Source organism: Amphibalanus amphitrite, unplaced genomic scaffold (genome assembly GCF_019059575.1).
Source record: "Amphibalanus amphitrite isolate SeventyFive unplaced genomic scaffold, NRLGWU_Aamphi_draft 000448F_arrow, whole genome shotgun sequence".
NCBI lineage: Eukaryota > Metazoa > Arthropoda > Thecostraca > Balanomorpha > Balanidae > Amphibalanus > Amphibalanus amphitrite.
Genome location: NW_024881942.1, coordinates 287,728 through 315,650, shown reverse-complemented (window position 1 = coordinate 315,650; position 27,923 = coordinate 287,728). Strand labels below are relative to the sequence as shown.

Genomic DNA, 27,923 nt, shown 5'->3' with positions numbered 1-27,923 from the left:
CCTGCTGGGGGGGGGGTGTTTGAACACCCCCCCTTGTGGTTTTTCACGAATATCTCAAAAACGGCGGCGCGGAGCGCCGCCGTTTTTGGTACACCTTATCATACATCAATTCTACACATGTTGCGAAAATTTCAGACAAAGGTCATTCAAGGTCAGGTCACCAGGTCACTTGAAGTGACCTCACCTCTTAAAAAGTTTCAATGTCTGTCATAGCTACACCGAGTGACCGATCGCTTTGAAACTTTCAGCGATGGCTAAGAGCAATAGCATGTACAAAATGTATATCTCAGAATTTTGATATCGATGACCTAAGGTCAGGTCAATTTTGCGACCTCCCCATTCCCAGCCAGCAATTTTGCTCCGGGCCCAAGCAGGCTCAAGTGCGGATTGCCCGAGATTTTTAGTCGGGCTAAAGTCGGCTAGGGCTTGGGCTAAAGTCGGCGTATGACATAAATACGCCGACTAAAGCCCATGCTCTGCCGGAGGTATGCCCGCTCTGCGAGCTCCGGACAGCCGTAGTTTAGCCCTAGTTGAGCGACGATTGGCGTTAGCCCGATTTAAGCCCGAGCAGTGAATCCATTTATATAATGGAGATTACTCTGGGCCCGAGCGGGCTGAACTCCGGCAAGCCCACTCTGTGTGCCCTGTCTATCCCGACTTAAGCCATAGAAGTGAATGGGGTTTATACATTGCAAACTGCTGTGGCTTTGCTCGGGTTCGGCTCGAGTGATGGCTCCTGTTTTCTCAAGTCTCGACTTGACTTCATCTTGCTTTTGCTTCACACTGGATCAAGTAGCAAGGAGCAGCCAATGCACTTTCAGCAGGTTGTGCGGTTTCAATGCATATTTAAAATTGTTACGGTCACTCATATGCTCTGTTAACCGGTCATCGAGGCTCGAGCACTGCAAAAGGAAAGTAGTGGTATCGCCTCCTTTGATACCGGCTCCAGCGCTGGTCTTGACGGCCTACGACCAGCCCATCTCAAAGATCTGACCACCCGATCCACCGGGGAAGCTGGCGTGCGACTCATCTCAGCTCTCACGGCGCTCGTGAACCTTGTCCTCAGTGGTGACGTCCCAGCCTCTGCGCGTGATGCCTTCTTCGGCGGCGCCTTAACAGCGCTCCGGAAACCAGGTGGAGGTGTGAGACCGATCGCAGTCGGGAACACTTACCGACGCCTGGCGACCAAGGTGGCTCTGAAGCCAATCAGCGCCGAGCTGGGAGATCTCCTACGTCCAGTGCAGCTGGGATATGGCACCACAGGCGGATGCGAGGCAGCGGCACATGCAACGCGGCGATTCAATGACGAGCTCGGCGAGGGCAGTGCCATCATCAAAATCGACATGCGCAACGCCTTCAACAGCATCCGAAGGGACTGTAGAGATCATCTATGCGATTTGTCATCTATGCGATTTGTCATCTATGCGATTTGTCATTTCATGTTGTCATTTTTATTTATATTGTCACCGCCTTATTAATCAATCTGTTACCTGTTGTCAATTGCGCGTCAAGTTTGTTTGTTATTTGTAAACCGGCCTGCCGCTGGCCTCAACCTTCCTAGTAACCGCTGTGCCATACGCTATAGAACGTGTCGTGCAAAGGTTACGGCGGCACCCCTGAGGCGGCCGCTGCCCGTACGTTTAGGAGCCCATTGTCGTGACGTCATGACTGTGGACAAAGGTCGCGGTAGGGGCTCTCCCGGCAGCCGGACGGTGACTCATACGTTGAGCTTGTCTCTCGCCGCGCCTGCGGGCATATTGGTAGTACTAGGGACGGCCAGCATATGACCGCGGTTTTCGGTGACATTGTCAATTCGTTTCTCGACTCTGCTGTTCGCTACAAGACAAATACACATAGAAAACGGCTCGGGCATTTGGAGAAGAGCGGCTACTCTGAGGCGAAGGAAGAGCACGGAGATTCACACAAACGACCTGACTAGGTTGCACCGGCCACAGTCGACCGAGGTGGGCTTCTGCGCCCTTAAAGACGCCTCTGACTGGCCATTGCGCTGACACCCTGGTCGGACCACGGTCATTGATCGGACCCTGCCACTGGTTCGTGCTCAGGCTGCCTTAGCGGGTAGACCTGCTCGACCAGACGCCCCACTGGTGGGCGAGTGCTCGGTTCCGACTTTCACCGCCGGTCCAACAGCGTTCTGCTGGTTCCCGCCGATCCGGTTACGACACCGCAAGTGCCGTACCGACTCGGGCGTCCCAGGTGGGCGTAACGGTTACCACACCAGTTCGCGACCCCCAGGCTCTGTCAGCCGTCGTACGGCTCTCGGACGGACACTCTAATAGATCAGCCACAGATCAATAGATTGTCACGGACCGTCCGTCCAGCCACGCGCTACCCACAGCGCAGTACGACAATTGGTGACCCCGACGTGATCTCCGTTGTTCGACCTTAGCCTCTCGTCATGCCCGCGGACAGCGCACAGTCCGGCGCCGCAGCTCAAGACTCGGCCAGCGTTCCAGCTTCAGCCTCCGAGTCAACTCATCGGCCCATGGCTAGCTTCCGGCTACCACCATACTCTCCGGAAGAGCCCGACCTGTGGCTACTGCAGGTGCAGTGCGCTTTCGACGTCAGCGGGGTCGACTCCGACGAGCTGAGGTTTAAGCTCCTCGTCGCAAACCTCCCCGCCAACATCGCCGTCCAGGTCAAGGACGTCATCCGGTCATCCCGGTCTTTTGACGTGCTGTGTGCAGCGCTCCAAGCCCGCCTGGCACAGTCACGCGCCGACCGACTACAAGCCCTGCTCGGCCGCCAGCAGCTCGGCGATCAGAAGCCGACGGCGCTGTTGCGCTCAATGCGCAACGAGCTAGCCGCAGCCGGGGACGCACCGGTTGATACGGAGCTCTTCCGTACCCTATTTCAACAACGGCTACCGCAGCCCGTCCGTGCTGCCCTCGCCCTCCTGCCAGCCGACAGCACGCTTGACGCACTGGCAGAAGCGGCCGACCGGTACCTGGAAGCTAGCGGACCCGACCCACGGCTATCAGCGATCGCGGCACAGCCGTACACACAGCCGGCACCGCCCATCGCTGCTGCAGTGACAGCCCCGGCGCCAGCTGCAACCCCTGCGCTGGACACCGTCATCGCCTCCCTGGTCGCTAAGATGGAGCGCCTGGAGGCCAGCAACCGACGACTCGAGGACGCCGTGCGGCGCGACCGCAGCCGTTCCCGGCCGCGCCAGGCGTCTCGCCAGTCACGCCGCCCGTCACCGGCTCGTCCTTCAACGCCGCCGCACGACGACACGCTGTGTTGGTACCACCAGCGATTCGGCGCCCAAGCGCGCCGATGCAAGCTGCCGTGCTCCTGGATCGCCTCGGAAAACTGAGGTGCCCCGTGCTGATGGCGCAAAGCACGGGCGCCCCTCCTGCCGCGCCACTCCTCTTCGTGAGGGACACGGAGACGGACCGGCAATTTCTAGTCGACACCGGGGCGCAGGTCAGCGTGCTGCCTCGCCGCTGCCTGCCCAACGGGTCTACGCTGACCCCTGCTCCTGTCGGCCAGCAGCTCGTCGCGGCAAACGGCTCACCGATCGCGGTGCACGGCACCTGCCTGCTGGACGTCACCTTGAGTCAGCAGCACTGCCTGAAACATCGATTCTTCGTCACTGACGTCACCACACCCATCTTGGGCACCGACTTCCTGGCCGCACATCACCTCGTCGTGGACGTTGCCAACCAGCGTCTCCTGCGGGACGGCACCGTCTGCGCCAGCGCCGAGCGGTCAAGGCTGTGCTCCATCGGAGTGCGTCTCGTCCGGGAGCAGGCTGCTGCTCGCTTCGCAGTTGTCCTCGCCCGGTACCCGGATGTGACCTCACCAAAACCTGGACCAACACCGGTGAAGCACAACGTGACGCACCACATCGTCACCAAGGGTCCACCGGTGTACCAGCGGCCACGACGCCTCCCGCCGGAGCGCCTTCAAATCGCACGTGCTGAGTTCAACAAGATGCTCCAGCAAGGCATCATTCGACCGTCGAGCAGCAGCTGGACAACTCCACTCCACATGGTGCCAAAGAAGAGACCCGGCGAGTGGCGTCCTTGCGGCGACTACAGAGCGCTGAACGCCCGCACGGTACCAGACCGCTACCCACTGCCGTACCTGCGGGACTTTTCAGCCGACCTGCATGGGTGCACCGTCTTCAGCACCATCGACTTGGTGAAGGCGTACCACCAGATCCCGGTGGAACCTGCCGACGTCCCCAAGACAGCCATCACGACACCGTTCGGCCTCTACGAATGCGTTCGGATGCCGTTCGGCCTCAGAAACGCCGGACAGACCTTCCAGCGTTTCATGGATGAGGTCCTCCGCGGCATACCGGGCTGCTTCGTCTACCTGGACGACATTCTGCTGGCCAGCCCGACTGCCGAACACCACATGCAGCTCCTGGACCAAGTGCTTCAGCGCCTCAACACCTACGGCGTCGTCGTCAACAGGCACAAGTGCGTCCTGGGACAGGAGCAGGTGGTGTTCCTCGGCCACTCGGTAGACGCCGACGGCGTCCGCCCGCTGCCTGGACGAGTCGAGGCCATCAAAGACTTCCCGGAACCGACCACTCAGTCCCAGCTACGGAGGTTCCTGGGGATGGTAGCCTACTACCACCGCTTCATCCCCCAGGCAGCCGAGCTCCTGCAGCCTCTGCACGCCTTAATCACCCACAAGGCAAAACGCTCGAGAGCGCCTGTCACGTGGACAGACTCGGCGCGGCAGCATTTCAAGAACGTCAAGGACGCCCTGGCCACGGCGACACATCTCGCACACCAAGTCCCGGACGCGCCGCTCGCCCTCTTCGTCGACGCCTCGGACTGCGGAGTGGGCGCCGTCCTCCAGCAGCACGTCGCCGGCGAGTGGCAGCCCCTCGCTTTCTTCTCAAAAACGCTCCAACCTGCGGAGAAGAAATACAGCACGTTCGGGCGCGAGCTGCTCGCTATCTACCTGGCCGTCCGGCACTTCAAGCACGCCATCGAAGGACGGTCAGCAATCATTTTCACAGACCACCGACCACTGGTAACGGCCATCGGCTCCTCGTCCGACCGCTACTCGCCACGAGAGGTCCGCCACCTGGACTACATCGGCCAGTTCGTGTCTGACATCCGCCATGTGCCTGGCAAGGACAACGTGGTCGCCGACACGCTGTCACGCACGGTCTCGATGGTGGCCCAGCCGCGACCCCCGCTCGCCGACTTCACTGCCATCGCCAAGGCCCAGTCCGAAGACAGCTCGCTGGAAGACCTCGAGGCCTCAGACACCTCACTGCGCCTGCGCCACATCCCGGTCGGCGATGGACTCTGTCTGCTCTGCGACGAGTCCACCGGATCGCCTCGGCCGGTCCTCCCGGAGGCGCTGCGCCGGCCCTTCGCCAAGGCTCTGCACGACCTGTCGCACCCTGGCGTCGAGGCCACCGTCAAGCTCGTCTCTAAGCGGTTCGTCTGGCCCGGTATGGATCGCGACGTGCGCCGCTGGACCCGAACCTGCCTCGCCTGTCAGCGCTGCAAAATCGGCCGGCACACCAAGTCTGACGTCGGCACCTTCCAGCCACCTCAGCAACGCTTCGACCACGTCCACGTGGACCTCGTCGGCCCGATGCCTCCGTCAAGAGGGCACTCGTACCTCCTGACGTGCGTCGACCGGTTCACTCGGTGGCCAGAAGCCATCCCTCTGCCGGACAGCCGCACCACCACGGTCGCCCGCGCCTTCCTCGAGCACTGGGTCGCCCGATTCGGCGTTCCGTCCATCATCACGACGGACCGAGGTGCCCAGTTCGAGTCGGCCCTCTGGTCGGAGCTACAGCGATTCCTGGGCTGCCAGCGAACTCGGACGACGTCCTACCACCCGGCCTGCAACGGTATGGTGGAACGCCTGCATCGCCAGCTGAAGGCCAGCCTCCGTGCACACCAGGCTACGTCATGGACGGACGTGCTGCCGCTGGTGCTCCTGGGCATACGCTCCACCATCAAGGCGGACCTGCAGGCGACGTCAGCCGAGCTGGTGTACGGCTCCTCACTGCGGCTTCCCGGCGAGTTCTTCATCAGCAGCCAAGCCTCAGCAGCATCACCAGCCGGCTTCGTACAGGACCTGAAGCGCGCCATGTCTCAGGTGCGGCCGACACTCCCACGTCCGGTCCAGCGCGCCACGTACGTCCCGACGGCACTCCAGACGGCGACACACGTCTTCGTGCGCAGGGACTGTCACCGCTACCCGCTGGACGCTCCATACGACGGACCGTTCCCGGTTACCGAAAGGACCACCAAAACCATCACCATCGACCGTCGACAGAAAAAGGAGGTCATCAGCATCGACCGGTGTAAGGCCGCCTTCCTGGAGACGCCAGACGAATCCGGTCATCGACAGTCTGACCTGCCGACTGTGCAGCCGCACGGTACTCAGTCCAGCGGCCCGCCGGCCGCGCCACCGCTCAGCAATGAGCCCAGCGGCCCGGAGCTTCTGATCTACGGTGACGCACCTAATCGTCCTGCAGCCGTCGCTCGGGCTGACGCTGCACCATTGCAGCCTCGGCCGATACTACGGACGACCCGCTCCGGCCGCGTCATACGACCTCCGGTAAGATATCGCCATGTCACTTTTGTCCGCGACATGTCTGGCGAGGGGGTACTGTAGAGATCATCTATGCGATTTGTCATCTATGCGATTTGTCATCTATGCGATTTGTCATTTCATGTTGTCATTTTTATTTATATTGTCACCGCCTTATTAATCAATCTGTTACCTGTTGTCAATTGCGCGTCAAGTTTGTTTGTTATTTGTAAACCGGCCTGCCGCTGGCCTCAACCTTCCTAGTAACCGCTGTGCCATACGCTATAGAACGTGTCGTGCAAAGGTTACGGCGGCACCCCTGAGGCGGCCGCTGCCCGTACGTTTAGGAGCCCATTGTCGTGACGTCATGACTGTGGACAAAGGTCGCGGTAGGGGCTCTCCCGGCAGCCGGACGGTGACTCATACGTTGAGCTTGTCTCTCGCCGCGCCTGCGGGCATATTGGTAGTACTAGGGACGGCCAGCATATGACCGCGGTTTTCGGCGACATTGTCAATTCGTTTCTCGACTCTGCTGTTCGCTACAAGACAAATACACATAGAAAACGGCTCGGGCATTTGGAGAAGAGCGGCTACTCTGAGGCGAAGGAAGAACACGGAGATTCACACAAACGACCTGACTAGGTTGCACCGGCCACAGTCGACCGAGGTGGGCTTCTGCGCCCTTAAAGACGCCTCTGACTGGCCATTGCGCTGACACCCTGGTCGGACCACGGTCATTGATCGGACCCTGCCACTGGTTCGTGCTCAGGCTGCCTTAGCGGGTAGACCTGCTCGACCAGACGCCCCACTGGTGGGCGAGTGCTCGGTTCCGACTTTCACCGCCGGTCCAACAGCGTTCTGCTGGTTCCCGCCGATCCGGTTACGACACCGCAAGTGCCGTACCGACTCGGGCGTCCCAGGTGGGCGTAACGGTTACCACACCAGTTCGCGACCCCCAGGCTCTGTCAGCCGTCGTACGGCTCTCGGACGGACACTCTAATAGATCAGCCACAGATCAATAGATTGTCACGGACCGTCCGTCCAGCCACGCGCTACCCACAGCGCAGTACGACAGGACCACTTCTTACACCAAGTTCGAGAGCGTGTGCCGTCACTTTTCCACCTACTGTGGCAAGCATACAGCGCACCAACTCCACTCTTCTACGAAACAGCAACAATCACATCGGCCACGGGACTTCAGCAAGGTGACCCGTGTGGTCCCGCTGTGTTTGCGCTGGCCATTGACCAAGTGGCCAGAGGGGTGACGGCACCATTCAACTGCTGGTACCTCGACGACGGCACCATCGGTGGCCAGGTCAGCACCATCTGTTTGGACCTGCAGAAGCTAATACCGGCTATGGCCAGCATCGGTCTCAGTATCAACGCCAGGAAGTGCGAGATAATTCTGCCAGATGGCAGCGCTGATGAAGAGGCAATGCAGGCAGTGAGAAGAATTCACGAGCTTATCCCAGGTGCAGCTGTCCTCGGCGCTTCGGAGCAGACCATTCTTGGCGCTCCCATCACTGAAGCAGCAGCCGATACCGTCATGGAAGAAAAACAGGGTGAGCTCAAGCACATGGTAGAGCGCCTACATCACTTGGACGCCCACACCGCGCTCTTCCTGCTACGCAACTGTATCTGGCTACCGAAGCTTCAATATCTGTTGCGAGCTTCTCCACTCTACCGGCAAGCCAGTCTGCTCAGCCAGCTGGACGCAGTCATGCAGTCGGCTCTGACAAGCATCAGCAACGTCCAGCTCACAGGAGCCAGTTGGGAACAGGCTGTTCTCCCGACTCGATATGGCGGTCTCGGACTCCGGCTCCTGGTCGATGTCGCTCTACCAAGCTACGTCTCTTCACTGCATGCCTGCCATGGAATCATCTACTCCTGTTTACCAGACTCTATGACTGCATGTGTCACAGAAGAGCGTGAAAAGGCCGTCAACGACTGGCAAGAGGCAGCTGGAGGTGAAAACGTACCCGAAAGAGACGAACAGCTGAAGCAAAAGGCATGGGATGCAGTCCTGGCAAAACAGCAGCAGGAAAAACTGCTCTCAGAAGCAAATCAGTATGATCGTGCTCGTCTGCTGAGCACTGCAGCACCAGAAAGCGGTGCATGGCTCCATGCTGCACCGTCTGCCAACCTGGGAACACTTCTAGACCGAGAAACCCTGCGAGTTGCCATCGCCCTTCGCTTGGGAGCCGATGTCTGCCGTCCACACCGCTGCAGATGTGGCTCAATAGCGGACAGTAAGGGATACCATGCCCTTACCTGCAAGTTCAGCGCCGGGAGACACCCTAGACACACCGCGTTGAACGACATCGTAAGGCGAGCACTGCAGTCGGCAAGGATTCCCTCTCTTCTGGAGCCAACAGGAGTTGACCGTGGAGACGGCAAGCGCCCCGACGGCATCAGCATATTTCCTTTCAAAAACGGTATGTGCCTAGCTTGGGATGCCACGTGCGTCAACACATACGCCGATAGCCATGTGCTGGCAGCCGCTACCTCAGCCGGAACAGCTGCACGCGAAGCTGAAGTCAAGAAGCGCAAGAAGTACGATGATCTCACGCAGCGCTTCCACTTTGAACCTCTGGCCTTCGAGACATCTGGAGCTTGTGGTCCTTCCACAAAGGTGTTTGTTCGGGAGCTCGGTGCAAGGATCGCCTCCGTAACGGAAGACCGTCGAGAGACAGCCTGGCTTTGGCAGCGGCTGGCTCTGGCTGTTGTCAGAGGAAACGCGGCAAGCATCCTGCAAACGGCTGAACATGAGGTGCAGCAGAAGCGGCGGGAACAAGAGACTGGCACGTGGAGGGGACGGACAGTGCAAAACCGGCGCAACGGGCTGCGGGAGGAGCCGCTGGGCGTCGGTGAGCTGCACTGCGCGTTGCCTAGCCGCAACCCACTGGACGACCCCGAGCTGGCGCAGTACCTGAAGCCACGCGCCGCTCCCCGGTCAGTCGATGAGAGAGTGGCAACTACTCAGGAGCTGACCGACCAGCTCCTGAGCATCGCGCCCAGCTGCTCCGAAGTGTCGCCAGGGTCGCCGCGCCCCAATCGGCTGGCCACCTACGCATCGCTGCTGGCTGAAATGAAACGGGACGCAGTGTCGGGGTACGTAGAGCCGGGTGGGTAGTATGGTAGCATCTGAGTGATTGAATGAGCAGCGTGTTTTTGTGTGTGTTTTTATGTCATGTCATAGATGATAGATGTGTGTACACTGGGCATTGGACATACAAGTAGTGGTTGACTTTGATTAAATGTATATTTCAAACGACTACAGACACGTCAAATGAAACACAAATACATGAAACAGTGGACTGCAAACTGCAGCAGTAATATGGCATGAGTCATGAAAAAACGCCATCAAAACTATAAAACAATCACAAGGCCCGCTAGCCTCCCTCCCCGTTCATAATACTTGGTTAAACACTCAACTGAAAGCATAAAGTAAGGACAGCAAGTAATCGCTCATAAGACACATGCAATAAGCAAACAATCGTTTATAAGGAACTTCACTCTGGTGAATGGGAGCTTTGGAGGCGTCTGGCTCCTCCACACACACACATCTGCAGTAGGTGGTCGGCCAGCTTTCGGCGCAGTTTCCGTATATGTAGGTATACCTACTTAATTATAAGCAGGCAGTTTCCGCTAAACCACTTGGCGAGGGCGACTGCGGCGTCCACCCGGTCCTGGTTTGTATAACTATTCCATTTTTTGGAACCATTTGCTCTAATGGTACGTACCTGAAAAAGAGATTAATTGGTTTAATTTACATTGCATGTTTGCTTGAAAAATAACTTATTGATCCATTAATACTGTAAAAACACTTCTCATTGATCCGTATAAAATGTTCATTTGATTTTAAATGCGGACAGAGAATGAGCGTGCTCGGTGATAAGTAGATAAATATTTGTGTTTTGTATTTCATTTTCCTGGGTCAGAAGTGCTGGTATTTCACAAAGATATAAAGGCACGGAATGCAGCTTTTCTGAGCGAGGGTATAAGTCGCCAGGCTGAACAGCTATTCAGCTTCATGTTTGATGGCGTCAAACTCAGTCAAAATCATGACGTTTACATACGATCAAGCGCACCATTCAATACACTTACCTACCGTAAAACTCCATGCCAGTCCACTTGATAAGAGCAGTGAGCACTATCCCTTCTTCGCGCTGTCACACGCGCCCAAACATCAACCACCAAATGCCCCAACACCGGTGTGTCGTTTCGTCGCACAGCGCACAGACTGTCACAAACGCTGCACATGATTGGCGCAGAACTGCGCATGCGCGAACAGCCGAACAAGTATGGCTAAGCTCGGGCTTTACTCCAGTTAGCCGAAGGACACAGCCAGCTTGATCAGCCCGGGCTCCGCCCAAGTTAAGCCTGTTTTGGATGCGCGGGCAGATGTCGGGCTGAGCTACTGCTATCCGCACGTGGGCATAGCTGCGGCATGCCCCAGCTCAGCCCTAGTAAAAAATACATTGGTTTTGATCAAAGTGGGCAAACCCAAGCTAAGCCCAAGCTGCCCGACGCCTGCCACAGTTCAGCCCAAGCGAATTGCTGGCTGGGTTATAAGTCAATGGGAGAAAATTGAAATGCGCCTTCTTTGGACGAAAGACATTATAAACACTCCCAAACACTGAATTATAAGTGGTTTAGACACACTGAACATGAAATTGGTGTCCGTGACCCCTGTTTATGCCCTGAGGTCATCTTAGGTCACGAATGGTATCCAACAGTTTTTTGCAAATAAATTTTGATAGAGGCATGCTAGAGCGATGAAAACGCCTTAGATGTGTTCAGCTCGACGATACGGATCGACTGATATGCAACATGACCCTTTCCGGTCAGGTCATGACCTTGACCTGAGGTCAAATTTTCAAGTTGACCTTTCAAGGTCAAGTTATAGTTCATTCGATGCGTCTTGACGAGAGGAACACGATGCCGGTAAAAGTAAGCTCGTACAAGGCTTGGGTCAAAAGTTATTGCAGAAAAACTGTTTCCGAAAAAATCGGCTATTTTTGCAGTTTTTGCCCCCTGCAGGCAAAACCGTTGACGTTAGGTCAAATCTGAGAGAATTATTCAGAAAGGGCGTTAATAGGGCTATCGAATGCGCTTTTCCGCGGCGCTGTAGCTCTATTGGTTCCCGAGTAATGCGTTGGCTTCTTGGAAATTGTCGACATTCGACCTGGAAATCGGCGAAATTTTGCCTTCAATGACCTCTGGTGACCTGACCTTTGACCTGACCAAAAAATTGACCGAAGTGATTTCGTCATTATTTTTGACGCTCTTTCGAACGCCGCCTTCCGCGTATCGCTACGTGGCCCAGGAGCCGAGTTAGAAGGGGGGGGGGTGTTCAAACACCCCCCCCCCCCAGCAGGGCGTGGAAATCCAGGACCCCCAGCAGGGCGCGGGTTAACTAATACTGCCAAATATCAGTAATGCAAATAATTCGTTTTGTGTTTGTCGACCGTTCGTCGGCTGTGTCAGTCACGGGGCAAGGAACCCGGGTCCCGAGTCACCCCACGCGCCATTCGTCGGTACCGACGCCACCATTCGTCGGTACCGACGTCGCCGCGTCGCCGTCATCTCAGGCGCAGCGAGCCTGCACGCGACAAGCGACCGAGAAGATCTCCCGGCGGGGGAGCCGGATTTCGATCAATCTCGCTTATGGCTGAGGAAGGACGACGGGGAGACCGGCGAGGCGGGAAGACACAGGGGTTAGCGGCGGAGGGAGAGGGTGCGGGACGCTCAGACGTGCCCAAAGGCAGGGGAGTGCGGCACGATCGAAGGGGTGCCCGCCTCGCGCGGCGACCGACTGGGGGAGAAGAAGGCAATAGGACACGTCACGGGGGATGCGACTCTTCCTCTGGGACGACAGAGAGCGCGAGCGGGCGGTAATCTGCCGAGATAGAGTGTACGAACACCACCTGAGCGCTGCGGTATGATAGTCTCGTCATGAGGCACAGTGAGGGCTAAGGGATAATGGAAGCCACTGATATATTGTGACTTGCTTCGAGGTGATGCAGAGCAATTAAAAAGAAAACGTAACAATAAATCCGGTAGGTAAAAATCTGAGCATAAGTGACTGCCGACCAGTAACAAACTTTTTCTTCGAAATCTAGCATTCATATTGCAATTGTTCCTGAATTAGCAGGTCAGCAGATAGCTAAATAGCAGCGGATGAATCCCGCTTTCTTTTTTACAATGCCATACATCAAGCATCGAAGAAGTACCTTTTTTTTTACTCAAACATGATCTGGCTCACTAACTTTATTTGATATACTAGCCTCAGATATCCGACAATCTTATGACCGCGAATTTCCATAGCAAACTATGATCAGCATTGCGTGTTGCCCATTGGTTTTCTTTTCATCTCAAGACGCTACACTTGGAATAGTTTCCTCAACACAGAGCTCTATTCAATGCGCGTTCTCCGCTGCATGCGTGCGGCGGCGCCACCCCACTCTTGTTGTGAGTGATGGCACGACTCGCGGTTACATACGATCAACCCACGTTCAGGCCATTCATCGGGGACAGCTAATACGAACCGAGACGGCATGCGTGCGCGTCGGCGAGCGGCGGTGATCCCGTGCGCCGCGTCGGCCGCTATCAGACACCCATTGTTCGGGCTGGACCGGACGGCACGTGCGAGTCACTCGGAACGGCGAGTCCTGGTCGGAACGGGACTGACTCGAGTCACTGTCGGCGGATCAGAGGTACGGCGGTCTGGTGTCGCTCAGAGTATCGGCCGCGGTAGTATCAGACCACGTGATTGGCTCGATGGATGTGCTGTCGTGTCAGTGTCGGAGTGAGATCCGTCATTGAAACAGGATCTCCTTTTAAGATGGTCATCAAAGCCCTCGCGGAGCCGCAGTGCCGGGAATCGAAGAGGGTGAGCTCGGCGTGTGAGCTTTGAGAGTGACAGCTAGTGGAGGTTGTAATTGCAAATCAATGAGATGCTATACCTAAATAGCAATGCCCGATGCAAAAGTCAAATGGCGAACTGTTCAAGCAATGGCGTCTGTCAGCCTGCAAATAAGCAAAAAAGGAATACATTAATAGCTCATTAACATTTCACATTTTGACCAGAAATATACATAGGTACCCAGTGGTTATGCTTGCTTTCTGGTGGATTAATTTAAGCGAATGCTTCACAAGATTTATTGACAATCAAATAATTAGGCTTGATTAAAGCACGCTAAAATAATGACCATAAGTGCAGACAATTGTAGCACAACAACGTGACAGCCATACGTGATGATTTCCTTCTTCACGCCGCCAAAAGCCAATCTTCCCTCGCCTCCATTCGTCCCGTTCAGAGCCCGGCGCCACTCATGTCCCTCCATCCTGGAAACCGGCCGTAAATCCTCGCCTTTCTTGCTCGTTTGCTCCGCCGATTTGTCAGCGTCATCGGCCCCGTTTGGATGTTCGGTGATACCGACCTTGGACGTTCCGCAGCCGCCGTAGCCGCCGCCGCGACCCCTGACCTCGTCAGAACGTGCCACGGTTGACCTCTGACCCCGGCACTCACCAATACGGCTGTGCTAATATGCGCACGTAACGGTGGAGCCAATTGCGTGCACGGGACGCGACTTCCCGTGTTGGGCGTTTGCTTCAGAGGGATGATTTGTGTTTGTGATTACAACTGTAGACTCTGCAGACCTGACCACCGAGAAGATGAGGGAGAGTAGAGGAGAATAGAGAGAGGACGGGAGTAAGTCAGAGAAGATGATGCGCTCTGTGAGTGTCTGGTCATCTGTCCGACAATTAATCTTCCTTACAACAGCTGACGGTAGGTCGGCCGGCCAAGATAGAACGCACCAGACACCATTTGTGATCGGTGTCGGCTATTCGTCTTGTGCTTGGACAGAGTGCGACGACCAACTGCATTAGGAACGAGTGTTGACCAGGGCAGCAGCTTACCTAAACGCGATGTATGATCGTAAAAGCAAAACTCGAGATCTAGATTTTGTGGTTAGATCTTCAACAAAATATATATTGATTTTCGGTTCATATTTTTCGAACAAATCACTGTTGGCCATTTGTTATCTATTTTAACTGTCTATTTGACACCAACAGCAAAAAAAAACTAATCATAATGCCAGCGAGCACTGCAGCTGAACACAAGTAATATGGCATTATGTACGTTATATATGCCACCATCACATGGTGCTTCTGAGATAAGGTTGATTCTTTTTGCCTATTTTTATAATTATTTTCTTATTCATTATTATTTTCAGTTCGTTACTGGATCACACCAGGAACTGATGACGGTTAAGTAGCCGCTGATCGGCGACCGGTCGCCATCCGCGGCTCTCCCCGTGTAATCTGACCTCTCAGCCGGCCGGGCCTGTTTGCCACGGGAAATGGCTCAGCAAAGTGGCGATCATCCGTTTTCCGAGTGCGTGGCCAGTCCGACGGCCAAAGTTGTCGATTGCTTCCCTCTGCACAAACAGAGTCATTTGCCGTGAACGAAAAGTGTTGCTTGCAACTGAACAGAAGGTAGTTTGAACACGAAGACGTATACTCTCAATATGTTATGATGATTGGTCGCTGGTGGTCACAATACATTATAGTTTTCCAATTCTGGATAGAATACTCGTACTGATGTGTGTCAGCTGATTGCTGGTCAAAATCAAGTTCCCTGTATAAACCACTACGCATCACAAAAATTAAAATCTCAAGTTAGTGAGTGGTGTCTCCGCGCAGTTCCGTACCTATTACGCCTATCGCTCTCAGCCTGGGAAGGTATGCTGCGCCGCAACACACAACGCGACGGCTAGTGCTATCTTTCTATGCCGGCGTTGCAGTTACCGTCACCCCGCACTTCAGGCCACAACTGTCTGAGTATTTATTTACCTACATCATACAGAAGCACCCAAAGCCAACTTCCTGACAATATCAGTCACATGTCAGAAACACGTGCGTATAATTTGCCGCTCTTGTCTCCTTATTCCAGTCGCTCCCCGCTGTGCCTCCAATCAGCGCTCAGCTAGGAAACGCTGCGTCTCTGACCGTGTCGGCGTCGAGAGGACGCGGCATTACGCGCTCGTTTGCCGCCTGTGCGCCACTTTGTTTTCGTCTGGACGACGCGCTGATTGCTCCAGCAGGCGGCCATGTTAGCGGGAGGCCGACTGTCGCTTCTGCGGCCGCACAAGGCTGCTGTGAGAGGCGACGGTAGGCTGACCGCCGCTCATAGGTGCCGAAACCTCGAGTCGGAGAAAACTTTCAACTAGAGGTGTGAGGCAGGAACACGTTTCCACTTATTGCAGTAAATATTTTGGAAGAGACATTATCTTAAGTCAATATTTCTCATAAGTCATTCACTTTGTAAATAATCCATCTCTAAGGCTTCAGTACTCTAGAAGGATTATTTAGGATCATAATAGAATATAAACATTTTTCTCCCTTTTCTCTGTACATTTCTCTTCTTATCTCTTACTTCTTATTTTTCTTACTTTTTTCTCACTACTTTATGGTTCTTCCTCTTCCTCCCTTCCTCTATTCCCTTTCCTCACTCTCTCTCTCCCTCTCTTTCTCTCTCTCTCTCTCTCTCTCTCTCTCTCTCTCTCTCTCTCTCTCTCTCCTCTCTCTCTCTCTCTCTCTCTCTCTCAATCCATCCCCCTCTCTCTGTCTCCCTCCCTCTCTTCACTTTCCTCGCGTCAGCTCGTCGGGGCTCGGATCATCTACCATTCGGACAGCGGACAATTGGCCGTGCCCTTTCCCGTCGGCACTGTTAGCCGCTCAAAAGTCACGGTAGCTAATCATCGCAGCGGGCCGTCCATCTGAGCACGGATCAGCGACACCACGCAGCGTCGTCCGACTCCCCTGCTCTGTCCCGCCGGCTCACCACTGTGAAGTGTGCGCTGTGCACCCCACAGAGGCCTGCATGTGCACCGCACATTGTGCAACGTTGCACGGTGTGGTGCTGTGCGACGCCGTCGCCCGGGGCCGGTGGTTGTAGTTGGCGAGGGCCCGAGGGTAGCGCTTCTCCGTCCGACAGAGCTGACCGTGTTCTCGGGTAATAACCGCTGATCTGACTCGCTAACTGAGGCTGGGCGTGGCGGCTCAGCTGCCGGCGGGGCAGGACCGCGTCGGGACCGAGCGTGAAGTGAGTGTGACCATCGCCGGTCATAGCCGGTTGAGGATCGATACTTTGCCAGATACAGACAGGTGTAATTTGAGTTCGATTGTTCAAAATTGAACCATGAAGCGTAGGTGTAAGATGGATTTAGAAAGACGATTTAAAGAACGTCGAAATAAGAACGAGCGAAAGAACGCTATCGATAAGTTGGGCTCAATTACATACAAAACGAATCTGAATTCAACATGCACAGTTGACTTGAAGAACGTACCACGGGTGGTAACAAGTATATTCATAAATAGTCGTGATTAGTGATTACTATCATACTATGCAAATAATTCTTTGTGAGCTCAAGCTTTCAATCGGATTTTCCTATCGGGAAGCCCAGTGGATTGGTCCAGGCTGTGCTATATCGACTGTGTGCGCATGTTCTGCGGTCGTCGGCCGCGCGGCCCACAGCTAATCCGGATGTTATTTTCCAGTGTGTGCGGAAATAAGCGTCATTTGTCTTCTCGCAGGAACTGCATTGGGATGCAGGCATTAGGTGTGCTGGGCTGAGGATGCAGCGGTAAGCGGATATTCTAATCAATGTGTTTCGCAAAGAAGAACAGGCAAACGCCATTTGATAGGTGCATGAAACATTTGAATACCAATACAATGCAATAGCATTTTTCATATTTACTCATATATCCTTTCACCTTGCTGAACTCATGACCCATGGCTTTTGAACTACTTGAATTGGCTATGTACCTAGAGTGTACATTAAAGCGGGTGCGCAAAGTTATCGCATTCATTGCATAGCCATTGATGTGACCAACTGGCATTTACCTACCACGGATGCCGTTGGATTATGCAAGCAATGCCATCTTGCGAGCTCTTTCGAGAGGAGCGTTCTTAAGCCTGCTGTATTGCTAATGTCCTGTCGTAGTTCTTATTCAAATGTGCGACTTTCAAAGACCCGCGACTCGAACTGAAGACGATTGCATGTCGCATGTTGGCGTCGACAGCGAATTTCAGACATTGGTTGAAGCTCATTGCAAAACACTCTCGATCGTGGGTTGATTCAAACGTCGCTGGCTAAAAGCTCAGTCGTGAAAATATCTCACTCTGTCTGTGTAGAATGTCGTGCGAATCTTGAACTGCAACGCCAATGTGGTCGTGTGGGCCGTGTTCACTTCAAAAAGTTTCCTGGTCTCGTGGTAGAGATCATAAAAGCAAAACGATGCACTGCAATAACTACGGAGCCACGGAATTGAGCTAAGGTGCTGTTTAGTGCTTCTGAAAAGAGCTGGATGTGCAAGATTGTATCAGCCATTCATCCATCCCTTACCGCGCATATAAATGTAAAATTCCTAGAAACTGCTTTGAGCGCGAACTCCGATATTTGCGAATGAAACAAATAACGATGCACTAATAGTGTGGATTTATATATGTTTGACCCCTTTGAAGGTTTGGTACCGTAAACTTCTTTATTGAATGGATCCAGAGCTACATATGAGTTTTGCATGAGGCCATGCTTATTTGTGGCATTGCGACAAATACATATCATGTTGCTTGATATGAATACCATTCAAAAAATCATCTAAAATGATTGAGCCATTGAGAATCTATTTACGCAAGAAAGCAACAATAACAGCCTCTGCTCTTCTTGGTTAAACCATTGTTCAGCTTCACCACAAAAGGAGTTCAGACTTGCAGTCGATAATCACGGACCCATTCACAGATGTGACGCGTGTCATGTCATTCAGAGATCACCAACGAATCTCGAAAATGCTCTCAGCATCCTGTCCAGTACCCAACACTCCGCTGGTGGAGCCTAAAACTCCAACGTCACTCAGATGTCACTAAAATGTCACTCAGATGTCCAGGTGTCTCAACCCGCACTCTGTGCCCTGATGTCACTATGTCAGAGCGCGATGCAGTGAGTAGTGCACAGTCGAGTCACCCCGTCTGGTCACCGCTTCTCATCCACTGCATTGTCCGTTGGCGCGGCGCACAGTCAGCACTAACAGCTCCTCCGGGGAAATTAGTAACCAGTAAGCACCCAATAGACCTCTGCAGCTAGGCAAGAGGCGATGAGCATTCATATTGGACACTACAGCCGTAGATGTGTCAAAACTCAGTTATTTCGAAGCAGCTATGACAAGAGGTAGCTCAAAGGAGAACGCAATTTAGTTACCTCTGCGTCGCGGGACGTTATTTCCCTGTTTAAATGCATTGATATAACGAATTTAAGTTCATCATATATTTTGACACGTAGCCATAAATAACACAAAAGCGTCGGCTGCTCGGTAGGAGTAATCATATGATAACTACGGCAAGTCCCGAAGGAGCCATAGTGCCTCCGTTCATTTCTGCAACACATTCTGGAAGAACAGACGAACGGAAGCGGTACAAACTTACCGAAAGCCGCGTGCAATAATTCAGGATCATCTCCCCGGGCCGTCGGATCCGCACGACAGTGCTTCCACGTCGACCCGTCTCCAGATATATCGATCTGAGATTGATGTGTCCCATAGGAAAGGGCCGGGAATGCTCCCCTCTCGGTGGCACAGTCGGCGCCGCCGCCGACTTTCCTCACCGAGGAAGAAGTACAGTGAATGATTCAGCATTTGCATATTATCCATGTAGATATGCACCGCCCTCCTTATTTGGTTTCACTTAGCTTTTGCCTCAGAGTGCCACATAGTGTATATTTGACTTGGATGATGGGATGAAGGAAGAGCTTTTTGAATTATTTTCCAGCAATAATTTTCCAACACAGGATGACAATTAATGCACTTTACGCACTTCAAACTGGCTAAAAGGGCAAATTGAAAGATGAAACCAGAATCGGTTAATTGTTCTTGAGTCTGCTTCTGCTGCACACAGAAAAATATTGACACCGTTAGCGGTGTAATTGCACAGTACATATCTGAGCACTTGAGGAAAGTTAATTTAGTCCCTTCCCCGCTTAAATTACTCGCGCTTCTAAATGAACACCAGGAAGAAGGTAGTAGAACACTGTTAGGAGGGTTGGGTGTTTTACTACATGTAGCAAAACACCCAACCCTCCTAACAGTGTTCTATTACCTTCTTCCTGGTGTTCATTTAGAAGCGCGAGTAATTTAAGCGGGGAAGGGACTAAATTAACTTTCCTCAAGTGCTCAGATATGTACTGTGCAATTACACCGCTAACGGTGTCAATATTTTTCTGTGTGTGCTAGCTCTTGTACTTCAACTGTCGCAGAGCAGCGCATGTTGCAGCCACCACGGCACCTTGGGGTAGCATAAAAACCTCATGAAAGTCTCCTCCCAGACACCTTTCCTCGAATCGACAAACTGCCCCGAGCAGCGGTAACCTGACAACCCTACCGCAAACCAAGGGTCTCAGCTAATAACTCACCCCATCAAAGAAACCCGTGTGCGTTTACACTTTGTTTTAGCACTGTGATAGTGATAAAACGTAATTTTAGCCGCAGCAGCCCATTCAGATGTATCCGATGGTCCCTTTGCACGCTTTCCCCTTGCTCCGTACCCGAGGGGACATGAAGGGGATGTCGGCTGTATCTTGGCGGGAGTCGTCCTGGTTTTGCACCTCTCCGGGCAATATGATCACATCATCGATGAGCCGCCATGCTTGTCACCATAGTGTCATGTCTCACATGACACTATGGCACTATGATAGAGACAATGTGCATTGTGCAATGTGCATGTGGATTTTAGGCTGTATGTTGTGTTGACCTGGACACTAGAAACATTCCTCACGGCTGCACGGTATACACCTTTTAATAATGAAACGTAGGAGTTTTCCCCGCTGTATAGGCAGCTGATTCTTTCGTGCATTTATCTACAGGTCTCTATGTAATTTAAAAAGCTCCTTTGTTTGATGAACCGATCGCGAGCAGTCATAAAGGGATAGGTCACAATTGAATTTCAAAGCAAACACATAACTTATACTTGTACACTATATCGCTGGAGTTTTTTCGTGAATATCTTACTTGGATGCTTTTCTTCAGACGGTATAACCAATAATAGGAATTCCTTCAATATTTAATGGGTTCGATTTGTGCTCTGAATAGTCATTCTATTTTGCAATAGCCTGCAATAGTTATCATCCCTATAAACAAAACAGTTATGCCACAGATCCATACCGTTTCCTTTGTTCGTTTGCCCCGTCCCATGCATTTCTTTAGTTCAAAAGCAGGGTACCTTATGAATGACGTCACAGATGGCGTCACTGGGCGGCGGTACGGCGGCGGCGGCGGCGGACCGGGTGCTCAGTCTGTCGCCGGCCGCGAGTGGTGGGGGATGCACGGCGCGGAGCGGCGCACCGACTCAGCACACGAACGGTGAGTACCGATGACAGTGTCAGAGGTTTGGTGGTTAGCGTCGGACCTCAGATAGAGAGGTAATCCCCAGGACAGTTTCGGTGGCTGGTTGGGAAGGATTGTACTTCGGATATAGCGGTGATTTCCCGGGCCATTAACACGGGAGTAGAGATTGTAGAACATTGATCGGTAAGATACGAACCGTTGTGTCTCTCCAAAGTTATAGCTTAATTACCCCGTAAATTTAAGCGGACAAATCTTAACAGAATTGATGGGAACATTTATCTTAGTAAGTGACATTTCTACATGCGTCTATTACAAGAAATTCTGCAATGCCTTTTGCATCGTGCAATTATTGGTTCGAGAGTATCTATGAATAAATATGCAAGCGTCTATATGAATTGATCATAATTCTAATGAACACCATCGAAATACAAGGGCATGTTTGAAAGTAACTATTACCAATCGAATGTTATTTAAACATGTCAATACCCGATATTTAGTGACTCTGCCGTTTGTTTTCCGTATCGCTATACGACTAGAGTACGACACCACAGGTCGGCGCTACTTTTGTTCTCCGTATTTCTCATTTTAATTTGACTGAATTATTTTGTTAGTACCGGTTTCTGATGACAATAGGTACCTTGTGATAGCATACATAGCTTATGTACAACTTTCCCTATTCCAACCTTCGTATCCATCTATTTCCTGCAGTCCGTGTCGCGTTGTTTCCATGTAACCACTCGCCCCGATGCCCACCCCCGACTGCCGATACCAAGCCGAGTTCATTTCCCCCATTTCCACAATAAGCTCTGCGCTCGGCCGCTGCCGACGCGGCCATTGGGACTCGAGTGAGCGGCACTAATCACTCGGCCCCGATCGCCGCCTCACGACACACCTGGTGTGGCCAGTGCGCCTCGTTACACCCCGGTGTAGTCGTGGGGCGGATCGAACGTGTGACACGCCCGGCCCGTGTAATCCTCCAGGCCGCTCGGCCGGGCGCGCCGGCGTGTTTTCGGAAATGTGTTCGTGCTGCTTTGTCGTGAATGCGGCGTTTGTTTCGCGCCGTAGCCAATTCTATCAGCCAAACGGGCCCTACTGATATCGCACCATCTCATTCTGGCCCCGGTGGGCATTCGTAGTTGTGCTGGCTTCATGAGACTGCTACTGACGGAACCTTAGCGTGCGAATTCTCCTCAAGTGATGCATGCGTTGCGTGATATGAAAATCAGCCGCATTTTCGTTGCTCGATATTAATCTTTCAGTTATTTTGCTAAGTACGTAGGTTCCGCTGACATGCCTCTTGTTTTGCGTCATAAGGGATAATAATTTTTCACCTTCATATAATTCTACCCTTTGCGTGTGGGTTCTGCCATTTACAATGCGTCTTCGACTCTTCTCAAGTGTACCTGCAGTCTCTGCATACAACTACGGGTTGACCTTTGTCTTTCTCCCTACAATTTTGCTATTTTGTATAACGGTTCGTCCCCAGTGTATCTGTGTGTGGAATGTCTTGTTCTCCATTATACATCGTATCTGCGTGTGAAGTGTCCCGTTCTCCACTCCCAGGTGCGCCAGTGTGTGAGCTAACTCATTCTTTTATGTGCACATACCTACATATCTTGTCCCTCACTCGCCACTGTATCTGTGCTTACATGGCATACCTCGCTCCCCAAACCATGGTGTATCTGTGTGTGAGATATCTGATGTCTCGTTCCCATCTGTCTCTCGCCCCCACTCGGCACTCCTCGGTGTATCTGTGTGCCTCGTTCCCCGTTCCCTGGTGTGTGAGACGACCTCACTCCGATCCATCTCCCGTCACCCCGGGCTCCCGGAAGGAGCTCCGGCACCCCGCCGAAGCCCAGGCCATCCCCCGGAGCCGTCCCATGCGGCGGATACCGTCCAGAATGAATGCATGAATGCCCACCGCTGGTTAGTATGCAATGAAAACGCTGTGGTCGTAGCCCGCGACCGATAGCTCACTCAAATGTAGGCCTTTCGTCATTCGTCCACGTCGCCTGGCTAGTAGGTATTCTATTACATTGCTCCCCATGAAATGTCAGGACGACTCTGCATTGCAAATTGCGTGCGACACTTTGTCAGGCGCATAGTTATGCCGGTACACTTCGCAATGCAGTTATCAAGAGTGTGACGACTCGACTCGACTCGAAGTGCGCTTGAAAGTAAGACAATTGCGATTCAACGCAGAGTGGCTGTCAACAGCCCACTGAGGATAAACGGCTTCTCTGGTTAGTGAAAATAACACATAAATAGCTTTTTATACCTACCTGTACTTATGTTGTATTTGGCTTCAAATCATTTTTAAATAGGTTTCACTACCACATTGTTTCCTTTTAGCAAAGAGACCCAAAAAGCTCTGTGTGTGTGTGTGTGTGTGTTTTTTTTTTGCCTCCTCTTACGGCACTCGCTTTGTCATAAACAATATTGCGATCACCTTAGTATGCATGAATATGCTAGGGAAATCGAGTTGTTTGAAATTGGATATTTTCGGCGCAGAATTTCCGAAGCGATATTTTCAGACCATCTGAATAATATCAAACGCTGAAGCACAAGGCAAACAACAACATTTCTTCATTTGAGACTTGTGAAGGGGCTAGCTAGCATTTCCAAACCGTGTTTATTCTCGGCGGATGTCCAAGCTGCGTTTTCTTATTCCTCGAAGAATATAGGCCTTGCGAAAATGAAACGTTATGTGATTGTTCATTGCCATCTAAAGCAGCAGATAATCTGACACCATTCGGCCGGTCTGTTTTCTATGCTGTTGAAGTTTCGTACCGCCATCGCTCTACTATTGTTTGACTTCTCTTTCCTCCAACTACCCCTGGGTCAGCGACCTGGATCCCTGTCCAACAGCTAACATAGGGCCCAGACATCAGCCCGCATCCTCCAGGTCACATAATCGGGCGTGTGCAGCAGACGAACACCGTCGCCGCTCGAGCTGCGCTGATGTCCGCCGCGCCGCCCGCAGTCGCGTGTAGCACCTCTACTGACTGATGGCCACATGCACCATCAGGGGCGCCGGCCGTGGCAGGCGATAAATCCCAGCGCTCCTCGTCTCCGCCGCGCCGCTGCTCGTCTCCGCAGGGCCGATGCGCCACCGAGTGTGGCTTGCAGAGACTGGACAGAGATGCTAAGAGCGGTGCAAACGCTGAGACTTGCCACACTGTGACTCGAACCGGATCCTCCACCGTCGCCGCCGAGGGCGCCCACCGGCCGGCGAGTTTTTCGCGGCTTTGATGACAGGGAGCTGCGGTCGGCTGCAGATGACTGTCGAGTGCAGGCCGACCTCGGACGGATGTAGTCCCGTCTCCATGTAGCAGCCGCTCTCCGGGCGCCGACAACTGAGGGTGTTTCTATAAACTCTGCGACTGAGTGAGGGGGCGATTCTGACGCGGGATAAATCCGGCACCGTGACGAAAACAGTTCATCTCGAGTCCGACTCGTATCTCCACGCTCTACGATCTCCGAGCGCCATGCGTTCGGCTCAGCTGCGGCGTTTTACACCCCAAACGGCTCCGGATATCGCCAGTCGTCTCGTTCGGCCAACAATTGGACCGGCGGCGAGCGGGGCGTTCGGCCGAGCCGCTCCGGACAGGAACGCGCCGACATTTGTCACTCCGGGGCCGAGGGGCGCCATTTTCGGAACACGACAGACAAATGGTAGTCTTGAGAGGCGTCGGCGGCGCCGGGGACGGGCCGCGATCTCTCCATCGGCCTGGCGGCGCCGAACTGGTGGTCAGGCGGCGAGAAATATACGCCGAGTTGGACAGCCGGCACAGCGGGGCGGCGCCGGACGGTGGGGTGGACAGGACAGGACAGCGAGCCGGGATAGCGGACAGCGAGCGGGGACAGCGGACACGCAGCGTGGTGAGACAGCTGAGAGTGAGACTCGGGGCCAACAAGTCAGGCGACGGATAACGGGAGGAGGTGTGAGTACGAGAGTGCGGCGTAGGGAGTAGAGGGAGGCCGCGGGGATGAGCTGACGGGAGATGACGGAGGAGAGTGGGGGTCAGCGGGAGGTCGTTTGGAGGTCAGTGGGGTAGCCGCAGGAGGTTATTGGAGGGCAACGGGAGGTCAGCGGGAGGTCGCTGAAAGGTCCGCGGGAGGGCATTCGAAGCCGACGACCTGCTGTTGACAACAAATCTGCGTAAGTCGGCTAACTCAACTAACTTATTTGAATTTTCCGCGCTGATGTAATTACGGCACGACCCGGATTGGGAACTATGGGCGGAGATTTTCAGATTGTGACGAAATGTGGAGACAATGTAGGTGAGGTCGTGAGTGGCGGCGCACGACTGTCGGCCGGCCGACCCTGGGGGCCAGTGGTGCGGTCTGATCTCGGTCTTTCGGCGCCGAGAGACGGACAGATCATGGACCGATCGCGTGAGGTGCGTGGGAACTCGGCGACAGATCACCGACGGTCAGATCGTGGGAACGCCGTGCGCGCGCGCCGTCCGGCACCTCTGCGCGCTGCCCCGCCGGGGTGGCCGCGCTGTCCTGTCCCGCCCGCTCGTCGATCCGACAAACCACCGGACCGAGAGCTGCCTGGCGTCCACGCACCGCAATCCATCGATGCACCGGGGCCTGATCGGAGCCGATAGGGCGGAAATTCCGAACCGCGGCGAAACGACCAAAACAAGTGCCTAATTGAGCCGTCTTGGGAGTGCGATGAGCGAGACCGGCCGACTGGGACTCTGGCGCATTATCGCCGCTTTGTTAAACAGGCCGGTCTCGGCAGCGATTGGCAGCTGTCTGTGACGAGCCGACAGCTGCGAGGAACTTGTGACGGGTGTCGATCGAGCTGTTTGTTAGTCCTCGGAGAGTAGTGGTACGCTCTGGAGCGCGGATCATCATCACGAGAGCGCCGAGGTACATGGAATAGATCGCCGGCGTGATTCCGGGCTAGGTGTAATTAAAAAGATCCATGCCAGGATAGGAGATAGTTTGTCCATGTTATCGCTAATGATGGTCATAGTCGAGCGGTATTTGATGAACGGTGCGCTTGGGTCGAGATAACTCAGCTAGATTGCTCGCTTGTTTGCTGTTATCTTCCGAAACAGAAGGCTACAAATAATGGGAAATAAAGAATGGTTTTAAATACACCTTAAGCATCACAAATTGCCTGATCCATCATTCAATACGGTCATCAACATTGTTGCTCCCCCGCGGACTGATTACGGCGGGAAAAACGAACGCAGTTTTTCAGGGACAATCAACATTATCCGAGCACTAGTAAACATCCTCATTGATTTGCCCTCGCATCAGTGACGCCCACTCGTTAAACAATTTCCTCCTATTTGCTGATGAGCTGTTGTGTCTTGTTTATCGACAGCCTGTCGTTTTCCACTGACGAGCATCTCTTTTTATCCGTTGTCACACCGCCATCTTTTATTTGATAACAGCACAATTTTGCCGCCCCATTTCGACAGGCCTCCTTTGTCGCATGTTGATGGGTCGCTGCTTTCTACCCGCTGATTGAGCCAGTTGGAGCTGCTCTTTGTTGGTCGGCCTTTGGTGTTTGTTGACACGTGGTCGTTTGTCATCAGATGGCGACGTGGTCCCCACAATAGCCCCCCACTCGCTGACAGACATGTGTCCCCTCTGTTGACAGGTGGTCATCTCTCGTCGGCTGAACCGTGCGGCGTCAGCTCCGGCTGCCAGTCGTCCACAAACGAACTGCGACCTCACCGGTCCTCCGAGACCGGCGTCCCCCGAACCTCCCCCCGCGGGACCAGCCAGTCGCGCTTCCAAGCCAGCTCGTGCCGCGCCGACCCGACCCCGTGTCGTTCCCCCGGGGACAACACGTGCGCCCGTGCGCCCCGTGACCTGGACGACGGACGTGAGGTGACTCCGGGACCCGATCTGGTGCGACTCTTCGTCGGAGACAGAGAGGGAGTGACTGCGCGTACCGAGCGCGCTCGTGCGTGCGCGAGTGCCTGCGTGCCGACGTGCGCGTGACAGTGCGAGCGCGAGTGCTGGCGTGCGCGTGATCGTGACATCGTGAGTGACCGTCTGTGCGATCGCTCGCACCAGCGAGTCGCCAGAATGGCTCGCGAGAGGTCGTCGCCTCCGCTGCTGGCTACTCTCCTGCTGCTGCTGATGAGCTCTGTTTCGGCAGACCTCGATGTCGCAAGTAAGTTGTGGGTTGAGGTGGTTGTGGCCTGGAAGGGAGGATTGAGGGAGCCGGGAGGCTGGACGCGGGACAAGGCAGAACAAGGGCACAGAACACCCGCTGAGCACCTCTATTACGATATGCTGCCGCACAAATGTGCTGCGTAACTTCCGATCTAGTAGCCGATCCGGCAGTAATCGATACGGCTGTAACTCGTCAGCAGCCGCATTATCTGTCTCGCGCGGTGCCGGCTTAGGTGTTCGGCCCGTGCCTCGCCTGGCCACAGGCCGACCACCGAACGGCCCTTGGATGGCCTCCAGTCGACCGAACTTGGGTCGAGGATTATAGTGTGACATCACACGACATCTCAGCGTCCCAGGGCGGGGATCGCCAAACTGCTTTTCACGCGCTATACTACAAAGACACCGACTCCGGCCGCCTTCGAATTCATATAATCGAAGAAAAATTCCCGCTCGCAATTAGTTCCATTTCTGCGTTTGAGGCCGGCCATTTGGACCCTCGTCGCCTGTGTCTGCGATGACGTGTGTTTGGCCAGCACGGCACGGCGAGGTGCGTCCTGTCCGGCGCGTCGCCGAGGTGTTATTTGGGCGTGTCGGCCGAGGGTCAGCGATAAATTGTCGGTAACCGGCCGTAATGGCTTGGTCCGCCGAGCGTTGACCGCGGCCGGGCTGTGATTTTCAGCGCACCAAGCGGTTAATATGGTAAAGAGCCGCTACGGCGGCATCGAGCGCGCGTCAAGAGCGCAGGGATTGGAGGGAGGCGTGGTGAGGAGCGGCGACAAAAACGACCGATCGAGACGAGCAGCGGCGCGCCGCCAGACGCCTCT

General features: G+C 53.9%; 2 protein-coding genes across 3 annotated transcripts in view; both read left to right on the top strand.

The window, feature by feature from the left end:
• The first annotated feature begins 4,017 nt into the window (after positions 1-4,017).
• LOC122391662 (uncharacterized protein K02A2.6-like) lies at positions 4,018-26,922 on the top strand. The gene is made up of 3 exons (XM_043385794.1): positions 4,018-6,146; positions 9,277-9,671; positions 26,576-26,922. The coding sequence occupies exons 1-3, from the start codon at positions 4,018-4,020 to the stop codon at positions 26,920-26,922; spliced, it is 2,871 nt and encodes a 956-aa protein (XP_043241729.1).
• Positions 20,894-27,923, top strand: part of LOC122391664 (hemicentin-2-like) — a 49,730-nt gene continuing 42,700 nt past the window's right edge. Inside the window, exons 1-2 of one of the 2 annotated variants that reach the window (XM_043385797.1) lie at positions 20,894-20,964; positions 26,576-27,097. In XM_043385797.1, the coding sequence (XP_043241732.1) occupies positions 27,010-27,097 (88 nt within the window). In that variant the 5' untranslated portion in view covers positions 20,894-20,964; positions 26,576-27,009. The remainder of the gene's footprint in view (positions 20,965-26,575; positions 27,098-27,923) is intronic. The other variant, XM_043385796.1, reaches the window with a different exon arrangement.